This window comes from Megalobrama amblycephala, linkage group LG2 (assembly GCF_018812025.1).
Source record: "Megalobrama amblycephala isolate DHTTF-2021 linkage group LG2, ASM1881202v1, whole genome shotgun sequence".
Lineage (NCBI taxonomy): Eukaryota > Metazoa > Chordata > Actinopteri > Cypriniformes > Xenocyprididae > Megalobrama > Megalobrama amblycephala.
Window position 1 is genome coordinate 3962594 of NC_063045.1, and position 13372 is coordinate 3975965.

Here is a 13372-nt window from a genome sequence, read left to right on the forward strand (position 1 = left end):
TCTAGAGCTGCAGTGACGTCTGTTCAGTAACCTGTTTTTCCAGTCGATTTAGATTTAGCAGAAGCTAAAGAGTTTTTACAGCGCTCTTCGATGACTACACTTGACTACAGAATTATGAGTTAAATACATGGATTTTCATCTGCAATGAAGTTCATAATTTTCTTAATCTTCATACCTTTGGTTTACTCAGGTGAGATTCATTTCGTAACATAATTTAAATGACGAATTCTCTGTCAGCGAGGCCTTCAGCTACTTCCGTGTGTTGAACTTACAGAAAATAAGATATTTCAAATCAATGTAACAGTTTCTCAAACATCTTTTGTAATATCCAGGCAAATAGAACTAGTTATTGGCCTTTCTGTTATGGGCTTAAAAAGACTTTTTTATTTTGTTGAAGCTGCACTGAAATCATTTCAGCAATTTCCAGTGATATGTATTTGTCTGCAATTTGTCTTATTTAAAGACAAAACTATAACAAGACTTAGAATAGCCCTATATGAATGACTTAAGTTATGCACATTTTAATGTAAATGAAAGAATATCCTGTGCCACGGTTTAGTGAAAGATACACTACCTGTGCAAAAGTATTGAAAGAGTATTTGAAATGTAAGTTCCGCTAGTCTTTTATTCAGTCCACATTTATTTGTATAGTGCTTTTCTATGGAATGCCAAGTCTGCCGAGATTAAAAATAAATAAATACATAAATAAGTATACAAAGAAATGTAAAAAAGTTTTAAAAAATAAAATTATATATATATATATATATATATATATATATATATATATATATATATATATATATATTTATTTAGAAAAGCAAAAAAAAACAAAACAAAAATACATTTATTTATTTATGTAGCCTATATATTTATTTTTTTCCCACATTTATTTATTTTTTCTTTTATTCATTTATACATTTATTCATTTAGATTTTTATTATTTCCACATTTATTTATTTCCATATTTGTTCATTTCCATATTTATTTCTACATTTCTTTATTTTTACATTTATGTATTTCTACATTTCTTTGTCTGTAGACCAATAGAGTGCCTCAGGGATGACGTGTTTTTGTAGGCAAAACCCGGAAGCGAGTTAGCATTTTAGGGCTTTTGGTTCCATCGCCCTAAAGTCTATGAGTTTTTTGAGTGGGTTTTGCTAAATGTGGTTTTTACATTTTGATCTATGACATAAAACACACCAGTTATAACCCACTTGTGATTTTTTTAAACTTTTACTGTGTCTTAAAATCGGCGGTTGCTAACAAGTTGCTAAAAGGGACTACTTCCTTTGGCGGGGACTTTAGACGTCATCATGACAAACGGGACATTTGGACAGCATTTCTCATGAAAAAATGGATAAGTATTCATACACAGCGCCGATCATAATCAGCGAGCATGTTTTTAAATATAATTGTCTTTTAAATACAGTTTGAGGAAGCTTGGTGGTGACGACGTTGATCCGCGACCATGGTGTGCTGTAGTCCGTTTAAAGCCTACTGTTAGCCTTTTATATCTGACGACTTTATTTAGGCTTCAAAATCTATAAATGTTGTGTTAACTTGTAAAGATTATCTTGATAGACAAAACGTGCAAGTGTAATAACCCTTTGTTAAACTCAAAACTTTCTGGTAGTGATGGGTCATTCTTGAACGATTTGAATCTTTAATGTGACTCGGGAAGAACGAGTCGTCTCGGAGAGTGATTCGTTCAGTCTCGCATGCGCATTGCGTAACATTCTATGGGTCCTTTACTGGAGTTAGTTCACCTGGGGCACGTTCAAGCTCAAACCGGTGCGCAACGTTTTGCTACGTTTTCCGGGTTGAACAACATGTTTCCTGTAAACAGTGTGCAACGGGTTTAAGATGCGTTTTCTCTTGTTTGGTGGGTGTGTCAGAAATGTCAGCCCAATCAGCGGCAAGATGTATATAAACCACGCGGTATTAAAGAGACAGCTGGCACAATGGGTATTAATGTAACATAAAAATACTATACTTATATATTTTGCTTTTGTATTGTGAAGTGACACTTTCATAAACTTTTCTATACTTTATTATATAATGGTAAATATTACAATATCACACAACAACAGTGATCAGCAATAATGATAAGCCTAATACTCACGATAAAAGGCGAGGCAAGTGTTGGATCACAATAGTTAGAAGTTTTCACAAATCCCTTCACTCGATTGGGATGTTCTCTTTTATTCTGGACGGCAAGGGCAGTGGCTGTAACATCGAGGGTACTTTGCAGTATTAAACACGTAGCTATTTATACCGATTTAATCAGGCTCCGAAAATTCTTCAAAAAGAACACAAAGATTGGCCTTCTCAGCTGCCATAGTTGCAACGCTTGCGTCATCAGAACAGGGTGTTCAATGCACCACCGTTTCCATTTAAAAACCGTTTTACAACGTTTTGTCGGGGCTGAACGCAGCCCTGTTTCGAGTCTTCGGGTTTGAGTTGTTCGTTCTTTTGTCACCTGACCTAAAATTACAAAAGCACATGTTTTTATAGTATTTATTCTCTTTGCTAGAAAGCTTTTTTTGGCATAAAAGTGTTATTTATTTTCATTTATTATAAAAACAAAAGCCTAGCTTGTTGTGCAATGTTTTATTTTAGTTTTTCTGGCTTTAGCATATTTTAATTTTCTTGTATTTTTTATTTAAATTGTTTTAATTCATTTTGGAACAGTTATCCTCTTTGCTAAAGCTTTTTCTGGCACAAAAGTAAACAATAAAAAACAATTCAAGAGTGTGTACACAATGTTGTCTAAAGTGTCATATGTTACAAAAGTATAGTAAGTAACACTATAGTCTAATCTAAAGGGTTAACTCAAAATACATAAATACAAGGTATTGTATTTTATGAAGATTAGACTAAAAAATAAAAAATTAAAGCATAACCAACTCTTTATTATCTTTATTACCGCATTCAGTGTTATGGAAAAGAACCATCGTGACAGAAATTAAAAGCAATAATTTGAGACCAGAAACGCATCACATAACTGTAAGAGTAAATAATAATAATAATAATAATAATAATAATAATGACTATGCACCCGTTTGTAAGGAAGGTTGTAAATTAACTAATTTCTCTGTCCAAAGCTGTCACGTCACGTGACAAAAGAACGAACGACTCAAACCCGAAGACTCGGGAGGTGAACTAATCAATTCTCTTTCCGGCTCTGACTGCATTGGTTTAGCTTACGAAGCTGTCACATGATGAACGAACGACTCAAAACCGAAGACTTGTCAGATAAGAGGTGAGGTGAGCTAATCATAGACTAAAGACCCAGGTAAACATTGAATTAATCTTTTCTGTTTCTTATACCATTATAGTTTTGTATTGTTTGCAGTGTGATCAACGTTTGCAATAATAGTACATGTATTAGGAAAGTAACACGTAACATTTGAATTATATTTTGCTAAAATGAACGAAATGACTCGAAAAAAGATTCGTTCATTTTGCTGAACGAGACTCAAAGGTCCGAGTCAGTAAAATGATCCGAACTTCCCATCACTACTTTCTGGGTTGGCCTACAAAAACACGTCATCTCTGAGGTACTCTATAAGGAGGGCGTGGTTTACCTTAGACATAGCAATCAAGCTCAGAGTAGGCAAGGGTGAAGCGTTGAGGCTACAGTGACAACTTGTGGTGTGCCCAAAATACAAGAAGTGTAGCCTGTTGATACTGGGATGAATGACTTGGATGGGTAGCCAAAATCTTATATCACGGGTAAAGTCCTAACTGTACTGTGTGACATAGATAGGCTACTCTTTATTCCGGACATGGCCGTAGAACATCATCTGGTCTGGATTTGTAAAATGTCCTGTGCTGGCAAACATGAACAGCAACATCTTCAACAGATCTGATAACAGAGACTCTGAAATGGAAGCGCTTGTTATTTCCCATTATTAATCATTTGAATGAATGGGCTTGTGTTTAATTGAGATTCGGCACATACAGGCTACACATTTAGGCTACACTGAAGTCGACGCAAGCATATTGATCAATGCATTTGTAACGACACAGCAAATTCACTTCGCATTCATATTTCCTACTTTTACATGCACAACATGTGACAAACGCTTAAAATACTACGCATATTTCAAAGATCCAAAATAGAACAGGGCATCGTGTCACTTCCGTGTGGACAGTCACGGCATCACTGATTATAATGGGTTATTTGTGTGGTCTTATTATTAATCTCACATCCTAGGCTAAGTTATCAACTGGAAATATCCAGAATTAAATATTTTTAATAATAATAATTTAAACAATGTATTAATTTAAGGTAGAAACAATGAACGCACTGAAATAATAAAAACATGTTAACAATGATTAGGATATACAGTGGGTACGGAAAGTATTCAGACCCCCTTAAATTTTTCACTCTGTTATATTGCAGCCATTTGCTAAAATCATTTAAGTTCATTTTTTCCCCCTCATTAATGTACACACAGCACCCCATATTGACAGAAAAAACACAGAATTGTTGACATTTTTGCAGATTTATTAAAAAAAAAACTGAAATATCACATGGTCCTAAGTATTCAGACCCTTTGCTGTGACACTCATATATTTAACTCAGGTGCTGTCCATTTCTTCTGATCATCCTTGAGATGGTTCTACACCTTCATTTGAGTCCAGCTGTGTTTGATTATACTGATTGGACTTGATTAGGAAAGCCACACACCTGTCTATATAAGACCTTACAGCTCACAGTGCATGTCAGAGCAAATGAGAATCATGAGGTCAAAGGAACTGCCTGAAGAGTTCAGAGACAGAATTGTGGCAAGGCACAGATCTGGCCAAGGTTACAAAAAAATTTCTGCTGCACTTAAGGTTCCTAAGAGCACAGTGGACTCCATAATCCTTAAATGGAAGATGTTTGGGACGACCAGAACCCTTCCTAGAGCTGGCCGTCCCGCCAAACTGAGTTATCGGGGGAGAAGAGCCTTGGTGAGAGAGGTAAATAAGAACCCAAAGATCACTGTAGCTGAGCTCCAGAGATGCAGCCGGGAGATGGGAGAAAGTTGTAGAAAGTCAACCATCACTGCAGCCCTCCACCAGTCGTGGCTTTATGGCAGAGTGGCCCGACGGAAGCCTCTCCTCAGTTCAAGACACATGAAAGCCCGCATGGAGTTTGCCAAGATGGTGAGAAATAAGATTCTCTGGTCTGATGAGACCAAGATAGAACTTTTTGGCCTTAATTCTAAGCGGTATGTGTGGAGAAATCCAGGCACTGCTCATCACCTGTCCAATACAGTCCCAACAGTGAAGCATGGTGGTGGCAGCATCATGCTCTGGGGGTGTTTTTCAGCTGCAGGGACAGGACGACTGGTTGCAATCGAGGGAAAGATGAATGCGACCAAGTACAGGGATATCCTGGACGAAAACCTTCTCCAGAGTGCTCAGGACCTCAGACTGGGCCGAAGGTTTAAAAAAATGAACTTAAAAATGATTTTAGCAAATGGCTGCAATATAACAAAGAGTGAAAAATGTAAGGGGGTCTGAATACTTTCCGTACCCACTGTATATTTGGAATGTGCATGTTGATCCAGAGTTTGTGTCCTCGCAGGGGTTGGGGTCTTCTCTTCACAAGTGTTGGTCATCTGAAGTCTTCATAAGAGGCTTGATCTAAACTTAGATATTCATTCCCTATTGTGGTGTATATGAGTAAAACACCTTCTGAATAAGAACAAATGTAGGGCGATTAAAGATTACAGTGAACATAAAAAAAAGTGCACAGATAAATTATTTATAATAACAGCAATATTCCGTAAAAAAAATAATAATTCCATGGTGACCAGAAGAAAAAAACTGATTGACTTTTCTTAGTATCATATAGTAATTTTATTTATGACACTTGTATTTATATGTATTTACCAGTTTGAGAGCTTTGTGTTGTTGTTTATTTTTGTGTGTGTGTGTGTGTGTGTGTGTGTGTGTGTGTGTGTTGTTGAATGTGTTTAATATTTTGCAGAGTTGCACACCTTCATGACCACATACACTGGAATAAGTGGTCAGAATTTTACAGGAACTCCAGAGTTTTCTGCTGTAACTACACTGGACGGACATCAGATTGATTATTATGACAGTGACATAAAGAAGCTGATTCCCAAACAGGACTGGATGGAGGAGTTTGCAACTATAGACACATGGAAAGAAGACACTGAGATCAGAAAACATGTGCAGCAGGTGTACAAAAACAACATTCATGTTCTTATGGAGCGATTCAGTCATTCACATGGTGAGTGAAAATATATTGTTACACAGCTCTTTGAAATGCTTGATTCTGATTGGTCAGTTGTGACAATCCGATGTCAATTATTCCTCGATAATGTCCGTCGCCAACAGTACTGGAAGTAAAACCTCCATTCATTTTCTCTATAGGAAATTAATTTTTAATGAAATCTTATAAACCTTTAAAGACAGGCTTAATGTGAGCGACGAGGTTGTTAATCGATAGTATTTGCTTCTGCTGAAGCAGCCAGCCTGCATTATTTCAACTTATTTTGCAAAATTCCTGTTAAAAAACTACAAAGTAGCTCCGCCCACTCCCATGAAGCACCACAAATGGTGAGTTGATCTACGCTCTCAAAATACTTAAATATTTGAATGCATATGCATATTTTGCATTAAACTTAAAAAAATAAAATAAATATATATATATATATATATATATATATATATATATATATATATATATATATACAGGTCCTTCTCAAAAAATTAGCATATTGTGATAAAGTTCATTATTTTCCATAATGTAATGATAAAAATTAAACTTTCATATATTTTAGATTCATTGCACACCAACTGAAATATTTCAGGTCTTTTATTGTTTTAATACTGATGATTTTGGCATACAGCTCATGAAAACCCAAAATTCCTATCTCAAAAAATTAGCATATCATGAAAAGGTTCTCTAAACGAGCTATTAACCTAATCATCTGAATCAACTAATTAACTCTAAACACCTGCAAAAGATTCCTGAGGCTTTTAAAAACTCCCAGCCCGACCAGAAGGCCATCATTGACACCCTCAAGCGAGAGGGTAAGACACAGAAAGAAATTTCTGAACGAATAGGCTGTTCCCAGAGTGCTGTATCAAGGCACCTCAGTGGGAAGTCTGTGGGAAGGAAAAAGTGTGGCAAAAAACGCTGCACAACGAGAAGAGGTGACCGGACCCTGAGGAAGATTGTGGAGAAGGACCGATTCCAGACCTTGGGGGACCTGCGGAAGCAGTGGACTGAGTCAGACAGGTGGACAGGTGCCGCATTCCCCAGGTCAAGCCACTTTTGAACCAGAAACAGCGGCAGAAGTGCCTGACCTGGGCTACAGAGAAGCAGCACTGGACTGTTGCTCAGTTTTGCATGTCATTCGGAAATCAAGGTGCCAGAGTCTGGAGGAAGACTGGGGAGAAGGAAATGCCAAAATGCCTGAAGTCCAGTGTCAAGTACCCACAGTCAGTGATGGTCTGGGGTACCATGTCAGCTGCTGGTGTTGGTCCACTGTGTTTTATCAAGGGCAGGGTCAATGCAGCTAGCTATCAGGAGATTTTGGAGCACTTCATGCTTCCATCTGCTGAAAAGCTTTATGGAGATGAAGATTTCGTTTTTCAGCACGACCTGGCACCTGCTCACAGTGCCAAAACCACTGGTAAATGGTTTACTGACCATGGTATTACTGTGCTCAATTGGCCTGCCAACTCTCCTGACCTGAACCCCATAGAGAATCTGTGGGATATTGTGAAGAGAAAGTTGAGAGACGCAAGACCCAACACTCTGGATGAGCTTAAGGCCGCTATCGAAGCATCCTGGGCCTCCATAACACCTCAGCAGTGCCACAGGCTGATTGCCTCCATGCCACGCCGCATTGAAGCAGTCATTTCTGCAAAAGGATTCCCGACCAAGTATTGAGTGCATAACTGAACATAATTATTTGAAGGTTGACTTTTTTTGTATTAAAAACACTTTTTTTTAATGGTCGGATGAAATATGCAAATTTTTTGAGATAGGAATTTTGGGTTTTCATGAGCTGTATGCCAAAATCATCAGTATTAAAACAATAAAAGACCTGAAATATTTCAGTTGGTGTGCAATGAATCTAAAATATATGAAAGTTTAATTTTTATCATTACATTATGGAAAATAATGAACTTTATCACAATATGCTAATTTTTTGAGAAGGACCTGTATATATATATATATAGTATATTCTATTTTAATTCGAATATGCTGTTCTTTTTTAAATCCCAATGGGAGAAATTAATGGAAAAATACTTCCGGAACCAGCACCCCTGAAATAGTGGGTGGGCGCTAATGTACTCTGTTAATGATGCTCATCCAGGGATTTGAGACACTTCATTCTCTTGCATCACAGCAGAAATGATGAGATAATAAAATATTTAAACTCAAATCATCATTTCATATCTAATTATTTAATTATGTCACAAGTAGACGTGTGATAAGCGGGATAGTGTACATCCAGCCAGTTGTTATTGCAGAATAAACCCTGACAGGGTGATCAGGTAGAGTCTTGTTTCACCATGAAGGGGTTTATTTGTACATTAAAAATATAAAGTAAGTACAGTAGAATGTCCCACTCTCTCTCTTTCAGGAGTTCATACTTTTCAGAGGATGTATGGATGCAATTTGGATGATGAAACTGGAGAGACACAAGGGTTTGATCAGTACGCTTATGATGGAGAGGATTTCATCTCACTGGACCTGAAGGAGCTCAGATACATCACACCTGTACAGCAGGCAGAGCTAACAGTGATGAAGTGGAATAATGACAGAACACAGCTTGAATTTCTGAAACAATACTTTGGGCAAGACTGTGTTGACTGGCTGAACAAGTTCTTACGTTTGTCTAAAGCTACTCTTGAGAAAGCAGGTATAGTATCAGAGTTACCAGGAGAGACAGCTGATCATTTCTTTCCTGCATGTGCAGATCCCAGATAAACCGTGTTTTAACAGACAGCTTGATAAATCTATGCAGGTCAACATTCAATTAGAGACTGATAAACTGTGATAAGCAGAAATAGCATGTGTTTCCTGTTTTGTTCCCCGTTCTCTGTTTACTTCTAGATCCTCCTAAAGTGTCTCTGCTGCAGAAGAACCCAGACTCTCCTGTGGAATGTCATGTCACAGGTTTTCTCTTCAGAAACACAACCATCTCATGGAAGAAGAATGGACAAGCTATGAGTGATAAATTGGAGTCTAGAGACACATTACCAAATGAGGACAGGACCTTCCAGAGGACTGTAGCCCTCTATGTCCATCCAGATGAATGGAAGAAGAACCAGTACACTTGTGTGGTGGAGCACAAGAGTTTGACTGAGACCAGCCAGAAGATTCTGACTGAAGATGAGATCACGAGGAACAGTAAGTTGAAACCTGGTACATTTTTCTACATGTACATTTGACTTCTTTTAGGGGCCAAACACTTACAATGAGAATGGCTTCACTTTTTAATGTTTTTTTTTGGTTTTTTTAATGTTTGTTTGTTTTGTCGTTGTTGTTGTTTAGGTTTTTCTGCCGTATCATTTTGTGTGAATGTTTCTCTGTGTTCTAGGACCTGGATTATATGTTCCAGTCAGTATCCTAGTTGTTGCACTGATTGTACTGTATGTAATTTGGAAATGCAGGAAGTAATCCAAAGCTTGTAAGTACTAATGAGATATATAATTCCCATCATAAGTGCAAATGTTTCTTCATGTGTTTCTGTGTGTGGCAGTACAATGAAGAAGAGTGCAGTGAATGTGCCCTTTGCTGTTTTATATTGTTGTTTTTATTTTATTTTCTAAAATCATCAAACTTTAAGAACTCTGTTGATGGTGTGTGAATTGATATGTGAATCTTTTAAAAATATTCTTTACATTTTTTCATTACAGCATGATGCACCTCCATTTATCTCACTTCACAGCCAACAAGAAGAACAAATGTATTCCAAAACACATACAGAACATTCACAGGCTCTTATCTCCTCTCCAGAAGACTGTGGTGTGTGAGTGAGCAGCACCTCATGCACAAAATCACTTTCCAGAACCTTTACCTTCACAGTTCCTCACCGGTGGAACAATCTTCCCAACCCTACCCAACAACAGGGTAGGGTCCTTTTATAAAGGATTAAAAACAAAAGACTTTTAAAGATTATTTTTTCATGAGCATTCAACTATACATACTTAAAATAATCTTTTTTTTTAATATACTTTTACTTATTCTTCCGTCTCTAATCATTGGATTTTAGCATTTCTTTTAGAAAGAATCACTTTAGCCACTTTTCCACCATCAGGCCACACCGTTCTCTTTGCTGAACCGTTTCATTCCATGCTGATAACGGAACTCTTTGGAAATGTGTCAGTCATTAGACGGAAGAGTTTACAGACGTTATGAGATGTAAATTGTAGGGCTGGATATCAGTTTAGATGTCCCAATTTGATTCGATTACAATTCACAAGGTCTCGATTCAATTTCGATTCTCGATTTTTTTAATTTCGATTCTCAATTCGATTCAATGAAATAATAATAAAATAAATTAATAAAATAGTTATTGTTTTTGACCAATGTATCCTTATGTTGTAAATAAATAATAACCTTAAGTTATTAATAGGTGACCCAGTACCATTTGTACCATTTCCATGGAGATATTAGAATGCATTTTACCAATCAGATGTTTATATATTTATGCACATATCTTATATGTCTAAGTACTATATATGTGCCTTATATCCTGTGGATATTGTAATAAATAAGGTTATGACACCCAATATTTTAGATACCAGTGAAATTTAACAATTCTCAATTCCGTTTGAGAACACAGCTAAAGAACAAAAGAACAAATAATTAAATTATAAGCAATAGTACAAATACTGTAAATAAATACAATAGAACAAAGATACAAATGAAATAATCAGTGCTTTTAAGGTTTTTTTAGGTAGGTCTAAAAGTGGTTTTCAGGTACAGAAATTGAGTAATCAAATGTAAAATAATACTGCAAATAATCTTCACTGTACAAACTAAATAAAGGTCAATCCTTATTAAAGTTAAAAAAACAACAACATATATTCAGTGAGTGATTTTCTCTTTTGTAGTTTGATTAAAAACACAAACAGCTGCAGGAATATTAGGTTGCTGTCACTTTAAGCTAATGCACGGATCCAATATACTGATACACATGCGTCCTTTATTTACTGCTTACCATAACCATAACCGACTATGTTTAGATACTCGCAAAGGCAGGCATTTTGAGATAAGTTTGTGTGAATTTGCCCATTTAGGTGCAAGGAGAGGTGAAAGAGAATTAATTTTATTATTTGCATGCTGGCTTAGACGTGCAGCTATGAGCGCTTTGGGTGTGCGCGCACAAAACTTCTCACATGGCGCGTGCACCAGGTTCTCTTTCTCTTGAATGCTTAAATTGGCAAGACTTAAACGTGCAAATGATAAACTTTCGTGACAATGCAGTGCTTTCCCGATCGGGAGACTGACAGTTCCTTCAACTGTCCGGAACGTCTTTCACACTGAAAGGCGCGCCTGCGTCCGTCATGTTCAGCACCGAATAAATGACAATATCACACAAGGTAAATAAGAGGATGACATGTAGTGGATAAGACTAGTAACAGGATATTTCTAGTGTTTACTTCGCTTAAAAAGTGCTACAGAGAAACTGACACCCATTCTACCAACAAACTATTCGGGCCAAGAAAGTTCTGTAATCACGCTGTTCTGAACCAAACTCAAGTGGAAAATAACCGTAACCATTTCTTTCCATTCTTAAAACCATTCAGCCCGACTGTGGAAAAGCCGTTTTTGTTGTATTCCGTTATTTGTTGGAGATATTTGTCTTAATGATATTACTTGATATTTGTATTTAAAAAAAAATTTAAATAAGAACTAAACTTCTCTAGCAAAAAAAAAAAAATCTATAGAAAAGTCCTGTCAAAAAGACTATCAAAAAATTTACTACAAAAAATAATCTCACATTTTGAATTTGCAGACATTTGCCTGTTAATAACCTTAAGTTCTTAATAGATGACCCAGCACCAATTGTACCATTTTTATGGAGGTATTAGAGTGCATTTTCCCAATCAGATGTTTATATATTTATGCACATATCTTATATGTACTACTATATATGTGTGCCTTATTTCCTGTGGAAATATATGTATGTATATATATATGTATATTTATATATATGTTTATACACTGGAGTCAATGATCAGTTTAAGTCAATCTGTTTGATGGTTTCTCACTGGAAAGTACTTGTTGTGCTTGTGGTTAACAGCATCAAAAATAATGCTAACCTGTGACCTTCACAACATTGTTCCCATCAACATGTATTGAGATGTTTTTCATCCTGTTTATTAATCCTTTATCTTTCCTGCCTTATTTATTTTGTGCTACATTAAATAATAAACCTCTATACTGTTCTCAATTTTTTTCTGAGCAAGTTCAGTCTGTCAATAATCTGTATACATAATAGTTTTAATAGAGATTCTGACTAAATGAATTATGCTACACAGATTTTAACTCATACATATGTCAACTCTGACAATTTTTAAACTACATTCGAAAATGTACCCCGGAATTCTGATCGAATATGTGAGACTTCATTTTAAATGTTATTATCTAACGAACTAACACCAGACTGTTGCTTATGGATCTAAGTTCTTTCTTTACCCTACAGCTATTTATATTTAATTTATATAATTTATTCTAATCCTTATAACTTCACCCTGAGCACAGGAGACACGTGACACCTGCGTGAGAGAAAACAGACCGGATCTCACAGGTATACTGCACAAAAACAGTTTATTCATGAGGATTTGTGCTCTGCTTTTCCAGTGAAATAAATAAAAAATCAATATAAACAACTTTGATAAACGCAAAATATTCCAAAAACAGTTAACCGTGTCATAAGAAGTCCTCCAGTACTCAAGGGGGCGATAGAGTTTCTATAAAATGTGCTATTAAACCAGGTTTGTTGTTGTTATATGTAAGTAAAAATTGACATAATCAATAGCACACGTTTGACTTTGTGTAGCTGTAAAAATTTGATAATTTTGATAAATTTGATATATATTTGAATTTGAAATACCACACATTAGACTGTTAAACAAAGAAACAACCCTCGTGCTAAAGCTAACAGGGAATAAAAGAGAAATACAGTGAGAAATGATGGGTAATATCACATTATTTGAAGATACAGAATGAAAAATCACTGCTAAACTAAAAAAAGCTTTTAAAAAGTGCTCTGGAAAGCTAAAGCTACATTTGATATGTGTATTACTCTTTTTCCAGATGGATTTCTTTCTCTTTTTTTCTGTGGAGGTTCTTTTGGCTTATGCTAGTGCTAACATA

The 13372-nt window shown here is 36.0% G+C and overlaps 1 protein-coding gene across 1 annotated transcript; it reads left to right on the forward strand.

Annotated features, from left to right (window-relative positions):
- The first annotated feature begins 51 nt into the window (after positions 1-51).
- LOC125263212 (major histocompatibility complex class I-related gene protein-like) lies at positions 52-12440 on the forward strand. The gene is made up of 6 exons (XM_048182200.1): positions 52-190; positions 5987-6253; positions 8625-8903; positions 9098-9394; positions 9585-9674; positions 9904-12440. The coding sequence occupies exons 1-5, from the start codon at positions 145-147 to the stop codon at positions 9662-9664; spliced, it is 969 nt and encodes a 322-aa protein (XP_048038157.1). The 5' UTR covers positions 52-144; the 3' UTR covers positions 9665-9674; positions 9904-12440.
- The last annotated feature ends 932 nt before the right edge of the window (positions 12441-13372 follow it).